General features: G+C 37.0%; 1 protein-coding gene across 1 annotated transcript in view; it reads right to left on the reverse strand.

Annotated features, from left to right (window-relative positions):
• LOC135081348 (AF4/FMR2 family member 1-like) overlaps positions 1 to 14310 on the reverse strand; it is a 94905-nt gene that overhangs the window by 49246 nt on the left and 31349 nt on the right. Inside the window, exon 3 of the mRNA XM_063976066.1 lies at positions 2534 to 2625. Within this exon, the coding sequence (XP_063832136.1) occupies positions 2534 to 2625 (92 nt within the window). The remainder of the gene's footprint in view (positions 1 to 2533; positions 2626 to 14310) is intronic.

The raw sequence follows: 14310 nt of genomic DNA on the forward strand, positions 1-14310 counted from the left end.
TATGACGATTAACGATAGTGCTATCCAATAACAGCTAATCAATCTTATAATCTGGGTTTTGTCGATATATTGGAAAGTATTTCATTATCAAGTTATTCAGGTAAACTGGTTCTTGTAGGTTGCCTTAGACCTCAGTAGTAGAATCTATGTATTTGTATTGATGATAATAAAGCTTCTACGTGATGTCACGACATTCCCACAAAATCGTTTTATGAACTGATTGTATCATACCACACCCAGATTGTATTCCAAAGAAATATACGAGGAAAAATCCTATACGAAATTGGATTCAGAATACACCTGAAATATTTGTCGAGTTTTCCGCTATCGCACGACTTATATTGTTGTTGTTTATTTTCTCTGTATTCGCATTTATTTACTTAAATACTACTATAGTTAAAAGGACCCAATTTGTTCCCCGCACTTGTATATCTTTAATACAGAATGATGTCTGTAGAGAGATTACTCCCAGCAATAAGCCCCCATTCTTGTACCTCAGCCTGACACAGTGTTAAGCCACACAATCACGATGCTAATTTTGTGAAAATGAGCCCCGAATTCTAGGGGATTTGAAGTGAACTCGAGTCTCTTACAAGACTGTCGTTCAGTGTAGAGTTTATTGCCGTGTTTAATTGGTGCTTTGCGTATTTTCTCTTCTAGTAGCAAAAAATGTCATAATTATGCAATACTAATGAATTGTTGTCACTTTGATTATCTATAAAAACTTGTGAAGGCGTCAATTAATAATACACTAATCAATACCGTCTCAAATATTCTACAACTTATAATTACTAATTTCAGTCATAAAAGACAAAAGTTTGACGACTGCAATTCAGAATAAGCGATAAGCAAAACATTATTGTATTCATGCCGGTATCCAGCACGAATGTTCTTCCTAAAGTACGATTTTTCAAAAAGACATGATAACATTGAGTATACTTAAAGTATTCTTGGGAGAACAAACGGAACTGCATGCGCGTGGCTCGTTTAAAATTTAAGTTTACCGTACAGAGCTCGTGAAATGCTACGGTACGACACATCGAGTATGCGCCATACTTTATTTAGTGTGCTCAAAAGCTGGACTGCAGGAGATACATCACAATCTTAAATAAATGGCAAGTTATTTATTCATTGTTCTGTTTATTTAGGACCTACGAGCTTCAAAATAAATATTACTTGTAGAAACTAATACAAAATAGATTGATAGGCATGTAATTATACGCTCAATAAACAATTAATCTATGCAAAGCTATTCTCTTCCAATTACAACATAAAATATAATAATTTGTAAATAGTAACAATAACATCGCTGCGAACGGAACATTCCACTCTCACGATAAACTAATCAGATAATTTGTAAACGTGCACTTGAAACTTATTTTAGATCTGACAGTATTGCAATCTATCACAATCATCTTAAATTGAGACGTTTGTTTAACATTCTCGCCATCGAGTGTATGGTGCTTGCGCGCGCGTCGATTGCCAATGGGCAATGTATGATTTGGCAGCGAAACGATTTTGGGTCACTAGAAGTTCAATCAGAAGACTTATCTTGATGCAACACAATAGCTAACTGACAGCTTGGAAGACCGTGACCTCATACCTATGGATCGATTCTGCAAATCGATTTTAATGTATCTGATGTCTGTCTTTTTCAATCATATCCGCGCGGTAAGAGATAGAGCGTGTGGTCTTCTCACAGAAGTTGGTAATCGAGATATCGCGATTAAATCGATTATGCAAATATGCACGTCGCAACTTGATGTAAGTGCAAAGATCTTTTGAATGTGCCATGGGTGATTGGCCTTTGATAAACTGAATCATCAGGTTCAACAAAACATTTTCGTATCGGTTACAGAGTGTGGTGCAATCGCGGTTTTTCTAACGATAAGTATTGAAAGTTATGTCGCAATATTATTTATAATTGAGAGCTATATCTCTTGAGCATGTATCTCTTGTGTCGACACGAGTACTACAACTAACCAGGTCAAGTGTACCAGTTTAGTGGTTCAAGGCCGCCCGTAATTGGGTTACTCGTTCAGTGTTTTTAAATAACGATTGAGTGATCTTAACGATGGACATAGGAACCATCATCCTATTACATGTAATGTGACACGTAAATTCCGTAGCTTAAATAGTTACAGAACGATTATTATAAATTGCATGTTCAGTAAAAGTACTTAACTTTCTAAAGTGCTTTAAGCTCATGCTTATGAAGTCCGACACCAACTCCCCTAGACAAAGTAACATTAAAATCATTTCTTCCAAAATCACTTCGATCTGTCTTTTTTACGTAACTAAATTTCCCTTTTTTGACCCAGAAAAATGGTCTGTCCACACTCGATGGCTCGTACTCAATAAAAACCTGGGGTGTTTCCTCTGCCGTATAGTGGTCAGCACCTTGGGTGGTAGTAACGTCCAAGGCGTCCATTTCTCTGCGTAAAGCGATCGCGATATTAAATGTCAATGTTATTTTTTCTAGGGTAGTGTGTGGTCTCAACTGTTGCAATAAAGAAACAAACAAATCCCTCGCCTTGTTGTAGTTATAGGGGCGGTGGTGGATGCGGCCATTTTGCGGCGCGTGCGACGGCTTCTTGAACTCACTCTCGCGGCGGGACGGGGGACCTGTAACAATAAACACAAGAAATAAGTCATCATAATCGCATTCATGATACACATGGTTACGCAATTTAGCTCGAATACGACTAGTTATTTCCCGCAGCTTTGTTTGGACTTACGCCTTTGGTAAATTAGAAAGTCTTTATCCGACAGTGGAGACCAAGTGAGCTGGTGATGATAATCTCATCATGAGTCTAACCAGTCAGTTAAGAACAATAACAATACAAATAACCATTGATCTCAAACGGAAACGACCCGTGACCTCAAATTGGCCAGTGTGTGAATTGGCATCACATATCATTTTGGAAACATAACGACGTCATTTATAATACTTTCCTATGGCCTACTTCTTAAAAGGCTGTTCTTGTAAAATTCACCCAGATTTTCATACAAAAACTCTCTGCTTTAAAAAGAAAAATTCGCTCATCTTAATCAAACGGAAAAGTAATAGAGATGAAGACGCATTTTCAAAGCAATAGTTATAATTTGACTTTCGAGTGTCATTTCAGATATAAAAGAATTATGAATTCGATTCACTCCAGCTCTACAATAGGCGTACAGCTTTTGTAATATGAGAACTGATCTGAAAATTCATTTCAAATCCTAGGTTCGTTGAATCAAATTTTTATTACAAATTAATGCTATCCAGCTGTGAGCAAAAAAGGATCAAAGTTGTTTTTTATTGTTATCAAATCAATGCATTTGGTTAAAAAGTTATTTGATTGAATGTTTGTTAGATAGAAAATGACTCCGAGGAATATTAGCATTAATTAATAACATTTTGCGATAAAAATCACACAATAGACTTTTGAGAACCCATTTCTTTTTAATTTTGTTATTAAAATTTTCGTAGCGAATAGAGTCGCTTCTCAAACTAAATATTATGATTAAGATTTTGTTAATTTAATGAATCAACAAACAAGTGCGTGTGCGAAAGTTAATTATTTGATGTCAACGCCAAACCCGCGAATGGGCGGGCCGTGATTTTATGGATTAATAAAAGAGTGGGATCACTCCATCCCTCGCGGCGGAGTCGCGAAATCATAAGGCACTTTAACTCTCGCACAACTAAGGGTAGTGATGTGCGAGCACCAAGTACAAAATATCGATAATTGGCAAGTGGCTTACACACGTCTCTTGTTACGATTATCCGTGATCGAAATCGTTTGTGTGATAAAGTTGTATGAAATAAAAGAATGTAATGATTTCGTGCTTAGGTGGTAGGTATTCTAGGCGCAAATATTTTAAAACGCTAGTAATATTCGAAACCATCAGCTTTGTTGGCACTCACACACACACACCAGTTTACAACTATCAGTTAAGTTTAAAATAAATGTGATAATGAAATACATGAAATCATAATTAATAATCATATTTAATTAATCTAATCGATAAAATCAGGTGATACGTCAGCTTGTTTGCCTCCTGTTACATAAAAAAATACCATTTTTTTTTATATCTTTGATTTAAATAGTGTCTTAAATCCTCTTGAGGTTTGAATTAATCGATTATTCTTCAATAAACGAACATCGACAATCGATTCCTCTTGGCCATGTCCCCACACTACCCCGGTGGGTGGCGCCCCCTCCCCGGAGACCGTGAGGGGAATCTCGGAGGTGTTTAGCTGGTTTATGGAGATTGCCATCAGGACAAAGGAGTCCAAGTTACGGCTAGATTGCACGCTGATCCATACTTTACTCTCTGGCTACTTTTTTCCATGGGACTTATTTAGTTGTTGCCGTAAAATAGTGTTATGTTGTTCAGGATTTGCGATAGTTAGGGAGATATAAGACTCATCGGGGGCAGGCCTCCCACTAGGTGGACCGATGATCTGGTGAGGGTCGCGGGAGGTGCCTGGATGCGAGCGGCGCAGGACCGGTCTTTGTGGAAATCCTTGGGGGAGGCCTTTCTCCAGCAGTGGACGTCTTTCGACTGAAACGAACGAAGACTCATCATCTACTGTTCATACAGTAAGTAGTCTCTTCATACTTATTTACAATATTTTATTTGATCCCAATGCCAATAGAGTACACTTACATAAAGATAAAATTGACAATATTATCGAATTAAACAATATCCCTAATGAATGCTTTAGTTCAACTTGTTAGAGTTGATTGATTAATAAGATTCATTTCTGTAGCTTACGCATTGAAATTCCGCAGTATTACCTGTGGTATTACTCATAGAATACTCCTAGATAGAATTACCTAATAAAAATGAAAAAAATATACAAAAAAATAGAACCTGTTCCTTTTTTGAAGTCGGTTAAAAATAGCCAACTCCACGTTTCTCATACTCGTACAAGCAAAGGATGCTTCAAATGAATCTCGTTAGAGTAAAACATGTACGTAAGTAGGTGTAAACCGCGATCCTTCCAGGTACAAACTTAGCACGTCAAGCTAAACACTCTAGAGTCTTGTGTAGTTGCAATAGGGTTGAGTTTTCAACAGCAATGTATATAGTGATGTGCGTATCTCCATAGCGAATAGCCCGTGCATCGCACGGCCATTACTGATATTAGATTGTAAAACCATCTCATGTGAGCAGCGGGATGAAGGCTGCCCACGTAAACAAAACGCCGCGAAATGGACCCCTAATGCGACGGCAGACGGAGTTAGGCGCTTGATTAAAGGTAAGGATGCCGCTTTTGGCAGACATGTTTTCGGATACGTACACAGTACGTCATTTGACTGAAACGGCCACAGTGTACGAAGAGACTGGTTAATTAAGTGGTAACGTTGTCTCTACTAAATAAAGTCTGATGTTTTTCCACAGTTTACATTGTGTGCTTGTTTTCTAAAACTTTTTTATTGTTGTACGTATTGGAATAGTTTCATAATTTAAATTTATGTATTGGTAATTTGATTTTTTTATCGATTTAATGAGGTTAAGCTACAAGTTAATTACAAGTTAAATCCATATAATAAAGAAAAGGAGCATCGCCTGAGGTTTGTGAAGGCCTCCCAACAGACTACCCGCAAATGTACTAATTTATTTCCACACTTACTTATTTAATTTTAAATCACAAATAAAAACTTCAAAAAGCAACTTTTGCTAGCCCTGCGAGTCAATTACGCGGCTCACGTAGCAGCATAACTCATTTCATCTATGCACCAACATGTGATTGGCCACTTTGCTGTTTTCCATTACTACTCGCGACCACTACGGCTGCTAACAAGATCTCGTAGTTACTAGAGATTATACTTATGGCGCACACTTTTATGTGACGACACAGTCTCTGCGACATATGCCAGACTTGGTAGAAAAGTTAAAGAAGATCATCATTATCTCAGTCATAGGACGTCCACTGCTGAACATAGGCCTCCCCCAATGCTTTCCATGTTGATCGATTGGTAGCGGCCTGCGTCCAGCGCTTCCCCGCTACCTTTACGATGTCATCGGTCCAACTTGTAGGTTGACGTCCCACGCTGCGGTCCGGTACGCGGCCTCTATTCCAGAACTTTGCTGCCCCATCGGCCGTCAGTTCTGCGTATGCCCTGCCCATTGCCACTTCAGCTTGCTAATCCGTCGGGACATGTCAGCGACTTTAGTTCGTTAAAGAACATAAAACGCTGATAAAAATTTAAGAGTAGTCTCTGCTTCTTATTACTCCAGTCCAGTTCATTTGCGATCATGGCGCTGCAACTGTTCCCAATTGTATAGATTTCCTCGATTTCAAGTGTTTCGTGTAGTTTCAGAGTGTAGGTGTTGGGAAGTGGATTCTTCCACATTTATTTATGGAAAGGTTTTACACGGATAAACGACAATAAGAAACACTGACAGTGAGTTTGGATTACTTTCAAACGTTGGAGTATTTGTAGCCGCGGCGTAAAATGTATTTTGTGTTGGCGTGACGTTTTCACACAATTTGACAGATCGTCTGCGCGCGTGACGTAGCGTGACGTTAAGCTTTGCCATTGAATCGCCTGAAAACGTCACAACACCCACACTCGTGCCAGTTTGTGGGAGGAACTACCTACTTACAAAATTCATTGAGGTGTGCTCACGTCAGTCAATTCAAACCATTAGAGCCTATGTTAACTTTTTTCAACAAACTTAATTAAAAACCAGTCTCCAATTTAAATCGGGTTTAGTAGATAGTAGCATGGTTATCTATAGTTCTACACAATGGAAACTTTTTTACCCGCGACAAATGTGTTTTTCAGCAAAATTAGAATACAGTGTAAGGGACAGGTAGGCAAAACTGAAACACTGCAGACAATGCTGCTTTTTAGTTGACCGCCAGTGGATTTTTCTCTTATAATTGCAACTTTTTAAAAATTATTAGTAGACAGATTAGCGAAACGTTTACGTAGGTTGTTTTTGGGCAACATAAGGTAACTCTTTTACTATGATGCACATAAACTCTATTAGGTTGCTGCACGTTATGGCTTTAGAAACAGTATGATATTTTGTTATTTTTTCATACATTAACTAGCGAAACAAAAAAAGTCCGTTAGCCTGTTATTATCGTAACACTAATGAATGATATCGTATTTTGTGACATTAATCTTTTCTAAGTTGAGTCTTTCTCAAAGTTTTCGTCAGCCTTTCGTTTAAGGCCGAGAATCCTCTTCCCGGGCAACCTCTAAAACGGCTGGCTCCAGCCAGATGGGTAACCGGCTTATTGGATTTAGCCCGATGGCGCTATCTGTCCGAATCTATTAAAAACATCGACAACTGTCTCCTGGAGGCAATTGATGAACTCGTTCCGTTTCAAACGGTCGCAATGAGTTGGGCTGATTGAGTTTGATTGGATTATGACTTTATTATATCGTGTATTAAGTTGTTATTTGTATAATCGACAGCACATCAGACTACCAATTTTTTACATATTTTACTACGCAATATTTAAGTTTAAGCTCGATTTGCTATCATCTGCACATCTAACTAACAGAGAAGCTATTTCATACCTAATTTTCTATGTTATTGGATGACGTTTTTACGTAGGAACCACAAAATCTTTCTTCATGAATTTTGGCAGAGATTCGCAAGAAGAAATATCGTACCTATTTATGTCCTTGATGAGAAAGAAATAGATAAGAATGAAGCAATTTTTCCGGAGAGACCGAAATACACGTGAACGAAGCCTCGGGCGGAAATTAAACTACAAATAAATAATAAATCATCAAAATGTGTTTAATAGACAGTTAAAAGGACGTTATAACACATATGTAGACGTAAGATTAAATTATAGTCTTAATGTGACCAGCAAGAGAGAAATACAAATGAAAGTGGAGAAACTGGCTCGATCCTAACGAGGTGACATTAAACGCACTAGTTACATACTCCGGTCTTTCTCAGCTGTAATCTTATTATAATTGATCTGGATTCACAATGGAAAGCTACCTTGATGCTGTAAAGAAAGATATTTGAGTAAAAACTGAATATGCATGTATCAGTTTCCATCATAGAGGCGAGAATGAGGTGCAAGCCAAGAGCTTCTCCGATGTGGGTCAAAAATACGTAAGAATAGAAAGATAAGCCATAAATAAAAACAAAAAAATGTCAAAGGTATTGTATCGTGGGTGACGCATCAGAACGGAATCGGTTTTATTCAGTATGCGACACGTCCGAAGCTATACGACACCACACAACATCAGTTTAATCGTTAACACTAAATGTATGAACCGTTTCGGTCCTAACACGGCCCGACAGAACACGTCCGACAAAATATCACTAAGAGAACCGAACCCGCAACCACCGTAACGAAATCCCATCGTGTAAACATAAAGGAATCAATTCGCGACCGCAGGCGCTGCGGCCGCGGCCTTTAATTCGCTTATCATTTTATTGATATGCAAATGCCGGCGAAAGCGAAACCCAAACGCGCGCGTTATTCCCGCCGTTAGTGGACGTTGACTTGGCCGTAGGGTTACCTACGTAGATAATTTAATTTTCTTTATAGATGTCGATTCGATTAAGAAATACGACCAAGAAATTAAGATTATCTATGATTTTTCAGCGTTGTTTTTTTTTTAAATTTATGTTATAATATTTTATGGTATAACCTCGAGCATTAAAAGATAAATTGAAAATGAATAAAATCCAAAATAAAAATTAACATCTTTCCCTTTCTTTTTTATCTTTATTTGGGACAACAAACAATTTATTATATTGTGGCTTACAAATGTTATTATGTATTTTATTCCAAACTTAAATATTTATTTATTTAAAACTCAAATATTTATTTTAATTCGTTATAAGATTTCCCATTTTCCATTTAAAATCTGTCCGAAAAAGATAAACTTCCGAAAATGTCGGAAAACTTCCCATCTCAGGGTAACCCTACACTTGCCGAGGTGTAAATAACCTGGGGAGCATCAGATAGCATTGATATCGTGTGCAATCGTTATTTTTATGCGTTCGGCATCTTTGTGCGATTCGCGCGTATGTTTTTGATATTAATTCAAAACCGATAATTTTTTGAAAGAATAAAATAATTATAATTAGATGATAATATATTTCGGAACTAGTGTTGTTAAATTTTAAAAATAAAACTTTCTCTTTTCTTTTCTGTAGTTTATACATGATTGACTACCTCAAAGAGTAATTAAAACTAGCATGAAGTAGCCCTAATCAGTATTACGGTCCAATTAATCACATCATTGGTATGAATGAATATTGTTTAATATTTTATTAATGAGACAAGTCTGTGTACTATCAGTTAAAACTAAATTCCAGTGTAGAGTAATTAAAATTATAGATAATGATAATACTCGTACATACATTCAATGAAAAGAATCGAGGAATAATTAGCTCTATCTACATACATAGTATATCTATAAAAGCGAGATGTCACTCACTCACTTACTCATCAAGAAATCTCAGAAACTACAAGTGCTAGGAGTCTTAAATTTTGCATGGGGGTTCCTTTTAGAACGTAGGTGCTCACTAAGACGGGATTTTGTAAAATCCAACCCCTAAGGGAGTAAAACGGGATAACGCGTACGAAGTCGCGGGCGGTCGCTAGTTGATGTATTAAACCGTAAACGTTTACAATTTTATATCAATGACCAGTTCCACGGTTGCGAAATCTGTAAATAATGACTTCTGCCAAAAATTGATGCTGAAACTAGCTAGACAAAGGTTAAGTGTGACATTGACAGTTTGACACCTCGGAAAATTGGTTACTTGCCTACTTCTATTCTTGTGTCTTTGTTTAGTAATATTTACTGCCTAGTTACGTTCGACGTGTAAAACAGACTACATATGGCGTCGATAGGCGTCTATACTTCAATTAGTACTGTTATGGGCCACCCACAAAGCGTAATACCATAAAGTAGAGAGTAAACTGAAAAGAAATTATAAATATTTTATACGCTTTGAAGTAAATCTATTGGGCTTCCAACCTTGAACGGGGATAGACGGTCCTAAAATAGGGGAGAGTTCGGTATATTGTACCGCCGGGTAAATTGTACCACCCTCATATTTCGTAAAGTATTTATTGAATGTCTGTAATTGCAACACTCAGCGATACACAACTAAAATCAATTAATATCGGCCATGTGGTTTTTGCCGTGACAACAAATACGTGTGTTTTATTTTGAAAGGTATTTTTTCATTGTTTTCAAGTAACTTTTGACAATACATGTTTAGTTTGTAATTTTGTTAAATTTAATCACAGGGTGTTTCTAATATATTATTTAAAAGCGTAAATTAGTGTGGATTACAATTATTTGAAACATTTTTCGGTATTTATAAGCTATATTTTTTACCGATTTTTTAAAAGCACTATCACCTAGTCGGCTAAATTGTACCACATCAAGTTGTATGGAACTTTACCAAAGAATTTTGAATTTTTTTTTAGTAAATCATATTTTGAAGTTATAATAGCGTAGTTATGTTTGACTAACAATAAATGAAAGCAAAAGACTGGCAAAGTAGATAAGGTACAAGTGTGCGTTACGATAATTGGAATTACAAAACTTGTACTCAAAATCGTGATAACGTGTAAAACAATATCGATTGTCTATGTTATTAACTACTGTTCCTTTTCGTTTCCTAATTTGTTAAGAATGTATCGTATAATATTTTGCCATAGTTTTTTTATAGGCTTGAAATTTATTGAAATCCAATTTAGTAACCCTGTGGTACAAATTATCGAACCGGTTGGCTAAATTGGACCGAAGCTCTGAACTCGTACTTTGTTGATTTGTGCTAAATATACAACAATCATGTTAATTAATACTTATGAAATAGTAAGTTGAATAATGTATCTTTTATTATATACCATGGAAATTAGCAAAAACAAAAGAAAACTATGTGTAAAATGGGATTGAAAAAAACTGGTCCAAATTAGCGGACTCTCCCTTACATTGCAGAGCTATTTTGAGACACAAATTAATTTTGTAGTGGATTCCTTTACCAGTATCATCAATATTTTGAGCTTGGTGTCGCTTCGAGAAGTGACAACCAACTGTTACTACTTGATATTTTATACAATTTTGTAACCACAAGTGTAGTTTTATCTAAGTCTTTCTATTAGCTTATAAAGTTTGACGTGGACACATAAGAAAAAGGCGTTACATAACATTATGATTATCCTCATTCATCACACAAATCCTCGCTCAAATCAAAGGAACATTAGCCATTTGCGTTAATACTGCGCGAATTTAAATCTGCTCGCGAAACGGCCCGACCGTTATTATATCGTCGCCCGCGTTACGACATAGATACAGTCAGGTGTGAAAATATGAAACCACCTTTAGGCTTTATCGGGCACACTTACGGTGAAAAATGGGCACTTAATTTTCCGCCTTACTGTACACTATTGTTTCGCACAGAGCGGAACCTGTTCAGGTTACGTCAACAGATTAAGCCCTGGACAAAAGGTCAAATCGAAATCTCTTTGTAGCAAACGGACGTGGCAGATCGCGTATTTTGAAACGTTTGTGGATCGCTCACATGACCGCAGCCTCGTTTTCGGGGATTCGCTCTGGGGACCGGTAACAATTAAGCCGACTAGTGCCAGATGTACGATGGGAAACGACCGATATTCTCTCAAAGGACTTTTTCGGTTGTACCTAAAATCAAAAGCATATTTTTGTGCAAAATAGCAACATACCTAAAATGTTATAGTGTTATGCCTGACGACCTTTCGCCAAATTCAAAGAGCATGTAACGCAGTTAATTCATTCCATTCCAGTTCATTGGTATTAAATTTATAATTACAATTAATTAACTGTGTTAGACTTAGAATGTTATTCGTGTATTACGTCTTAGAAAAACAGGCACAATGGTCTACCTTCATTTTACAAGTGTCAAACACGTCGTGTCATCAGACATCATATAACTTAACAGGAGACAGGAGGATTTTTTTATAATCATCATCATCACTCGTCGTGGTCCTTAAGGTCATTTTATTAAGTCTCCACTCTCCACTACAGGAGCGTGAGGAGATTTTAGCCTACACTCACTCAGGATTAGCATGTATTTAATTATCATAAACAGTTTGGCGGAGTACTAGTTGCCAAACGAAGATAATCTAGGTATAAAATCATATGTTATACATCCTTGAACGGGCGGTGGGCGCGACGGGGCGGGGGTGGCGAACAATGGCGTCCAGTGGCCAACGACGCGCGCGCACCTGCGGACGTTGACACGCGTGCGCCGGCGCAGCCCGCCTAAGTATGCGGCTGGCGGGACATGGGCGGAAGCGGTAGCGATTTGTTGCATCTTGATTTATTATGAGCATATCCATTCCATAACTCATATTTTTTACTAACATTAACTCTACATAACAGAAATCATAGTCAAAATAATGTATTACTTCATGTTGATAACGAAAGACGCAACGCAACAGTAAGTATTCGGTTCAAAGATTTATTTTTCAAAAACTCATCACAACAATAATAATCATAATATCTTTAATGCTTTACTTTACAATTGAAATCAGAAACATTGTATTTTTCAGTTAGACGTATTTCAAAATATTTTTGATGACCCAGACTTGACCTTAAACAATATTCAGCATTGACACAGTTTCAGGCTTTAGATTTAGTTCTCGGCTCATCATCATGCATGTAATTTTATTTAAAGCCATAAATAGTCCGTGAACTCAGTTTTAAAACCATTAATTTCAACTATGCTACAAAAAATCAGCAAGTTTACAAAATCCGCGACCGCTTATGTTCCATCAAACCACCAGCCGGTTGCTTACCTCGCCAATTAGCTGGATTGGCACACACATTAAGACATATTAAACCTACTTGCACTCGCTATAGGTTTCCAGAGCTATAATTAGTAGCTGTCTCGTCTTGTTCAAACAAATCATCGAGCAGTTGTTTACGGAGCCTTTAAAATGGTTTAGTATACTTATAACACAAGTTTAAAACTGAACAACTCGCTTGAAATTTGAGGATTCAAACTTTGGCTAATGTTTACAACGCTATTAAAATTACAAATAGCGGTCTGATGTTTTCGTTTTCCTCGTATAGACCATAGCTTGTTGGGGGAAACCTTTGACCTTTTTTTCTTTATTTATGCTGTACGGAGTTTTAAGTTCCGCGGTATTTAATTAATAAAGTACGCGTCTTTTAAAAAATTGAGCTAGAACATTTTATTATGTACCCTGTCAAATTTTGTGCAGTAAAGTTTTTAGTAAAAAATACAGTTAACAAAGTTAGACACATTTTATGTAGATTCATTAGCGTGGACAATTTTAGGCCGTTCAACTTAAGTGACATCTGAGTGACTCATCTATGGCCTAACCATTGCAATGGTCGGTTACCATGTTAACCTTTTACTAGCTGGTCACTCACTGGTCACAGGCGAATGACCGGTGATTTTCGCGGTATCACTACTTCCGGTGTGACGTCAAGTGACATCATGCGAAACTGTCCTTGCGTACATCATACAAATAGTGACGATTTTTCCTAGCATAGGGCTCTAATCGATCGAATTGAGTTTGATACAACACTACTTTTAAATAGCGCAATACTCTGCAAAACTGAGCGCACTGCTTATGATCAATATTTACATGACCAATCGCACTTACAAACTCAAAACAAACTCCTTCCTTTGTTACTTATTAATGTGAAGAAATGGTTATGTCTACCTGGGGAGACGCGAACCGTAACTACAGGGTTAACGTGTTAACTACGACCTGTCACCTCTGTAGCTTTACCATGTGCATAGAAAAAAGTTATGAAGATTTCAGTTCCTGAAAAGTAACCATTAAGGGCGCTGTACAATCTGTCTGTCATACATTTCATGTCACATTTCAAACACACTGGTTGCTAAGAAATCCACTGCTGTGATGTAATATGCCGGAATGGGATGCCAAATGAGTTCAATTATGTGTCATTAACTGATAAACCAAGAGTATATAAATCTAATCGTATCGTAGCGACTGAATGCTAAGACACCAAACAGGAAAATAATGTATATCAAGTTAGATTTATCCTGGTACGGAGTATTTGCCATAATCATCGTTGTGCTGGGTTTTTATCCCATTTTCCAAGTTCTTCAATAAACGATTCTGATCAAAGAAGTAGGGGCCATGTTTTCTTTTGTCACCTAGTTGCGTCATACATAAATGCCTGTTGCTGAGAGTAACTGATTACATGTTTTAAATTTAATGTTATGAGTTGCTGAATGATACAGTAAGCCCTAAGTGGAGGATTCGTAGCTTTTTGACTAATTTCATTCAGATATTAGACGAAGAAATTTTTTATGACTACTCTAGTT

The sequence above is a fragment of the Ostrinia nubilalis genome, chromosome 19, assembly GCF_963855985.1.
Source record: "Ostrinia nubilalis chromosome 19, ilOstNubi1.1, whole genome shotgun sequence".
Lineage (NCBI taxonomy): Eukaryota > Metazoa > Arthropoda > Insecta > Lepidoptera > Crambidae > Ostrinia > Ostrinia nubilalis.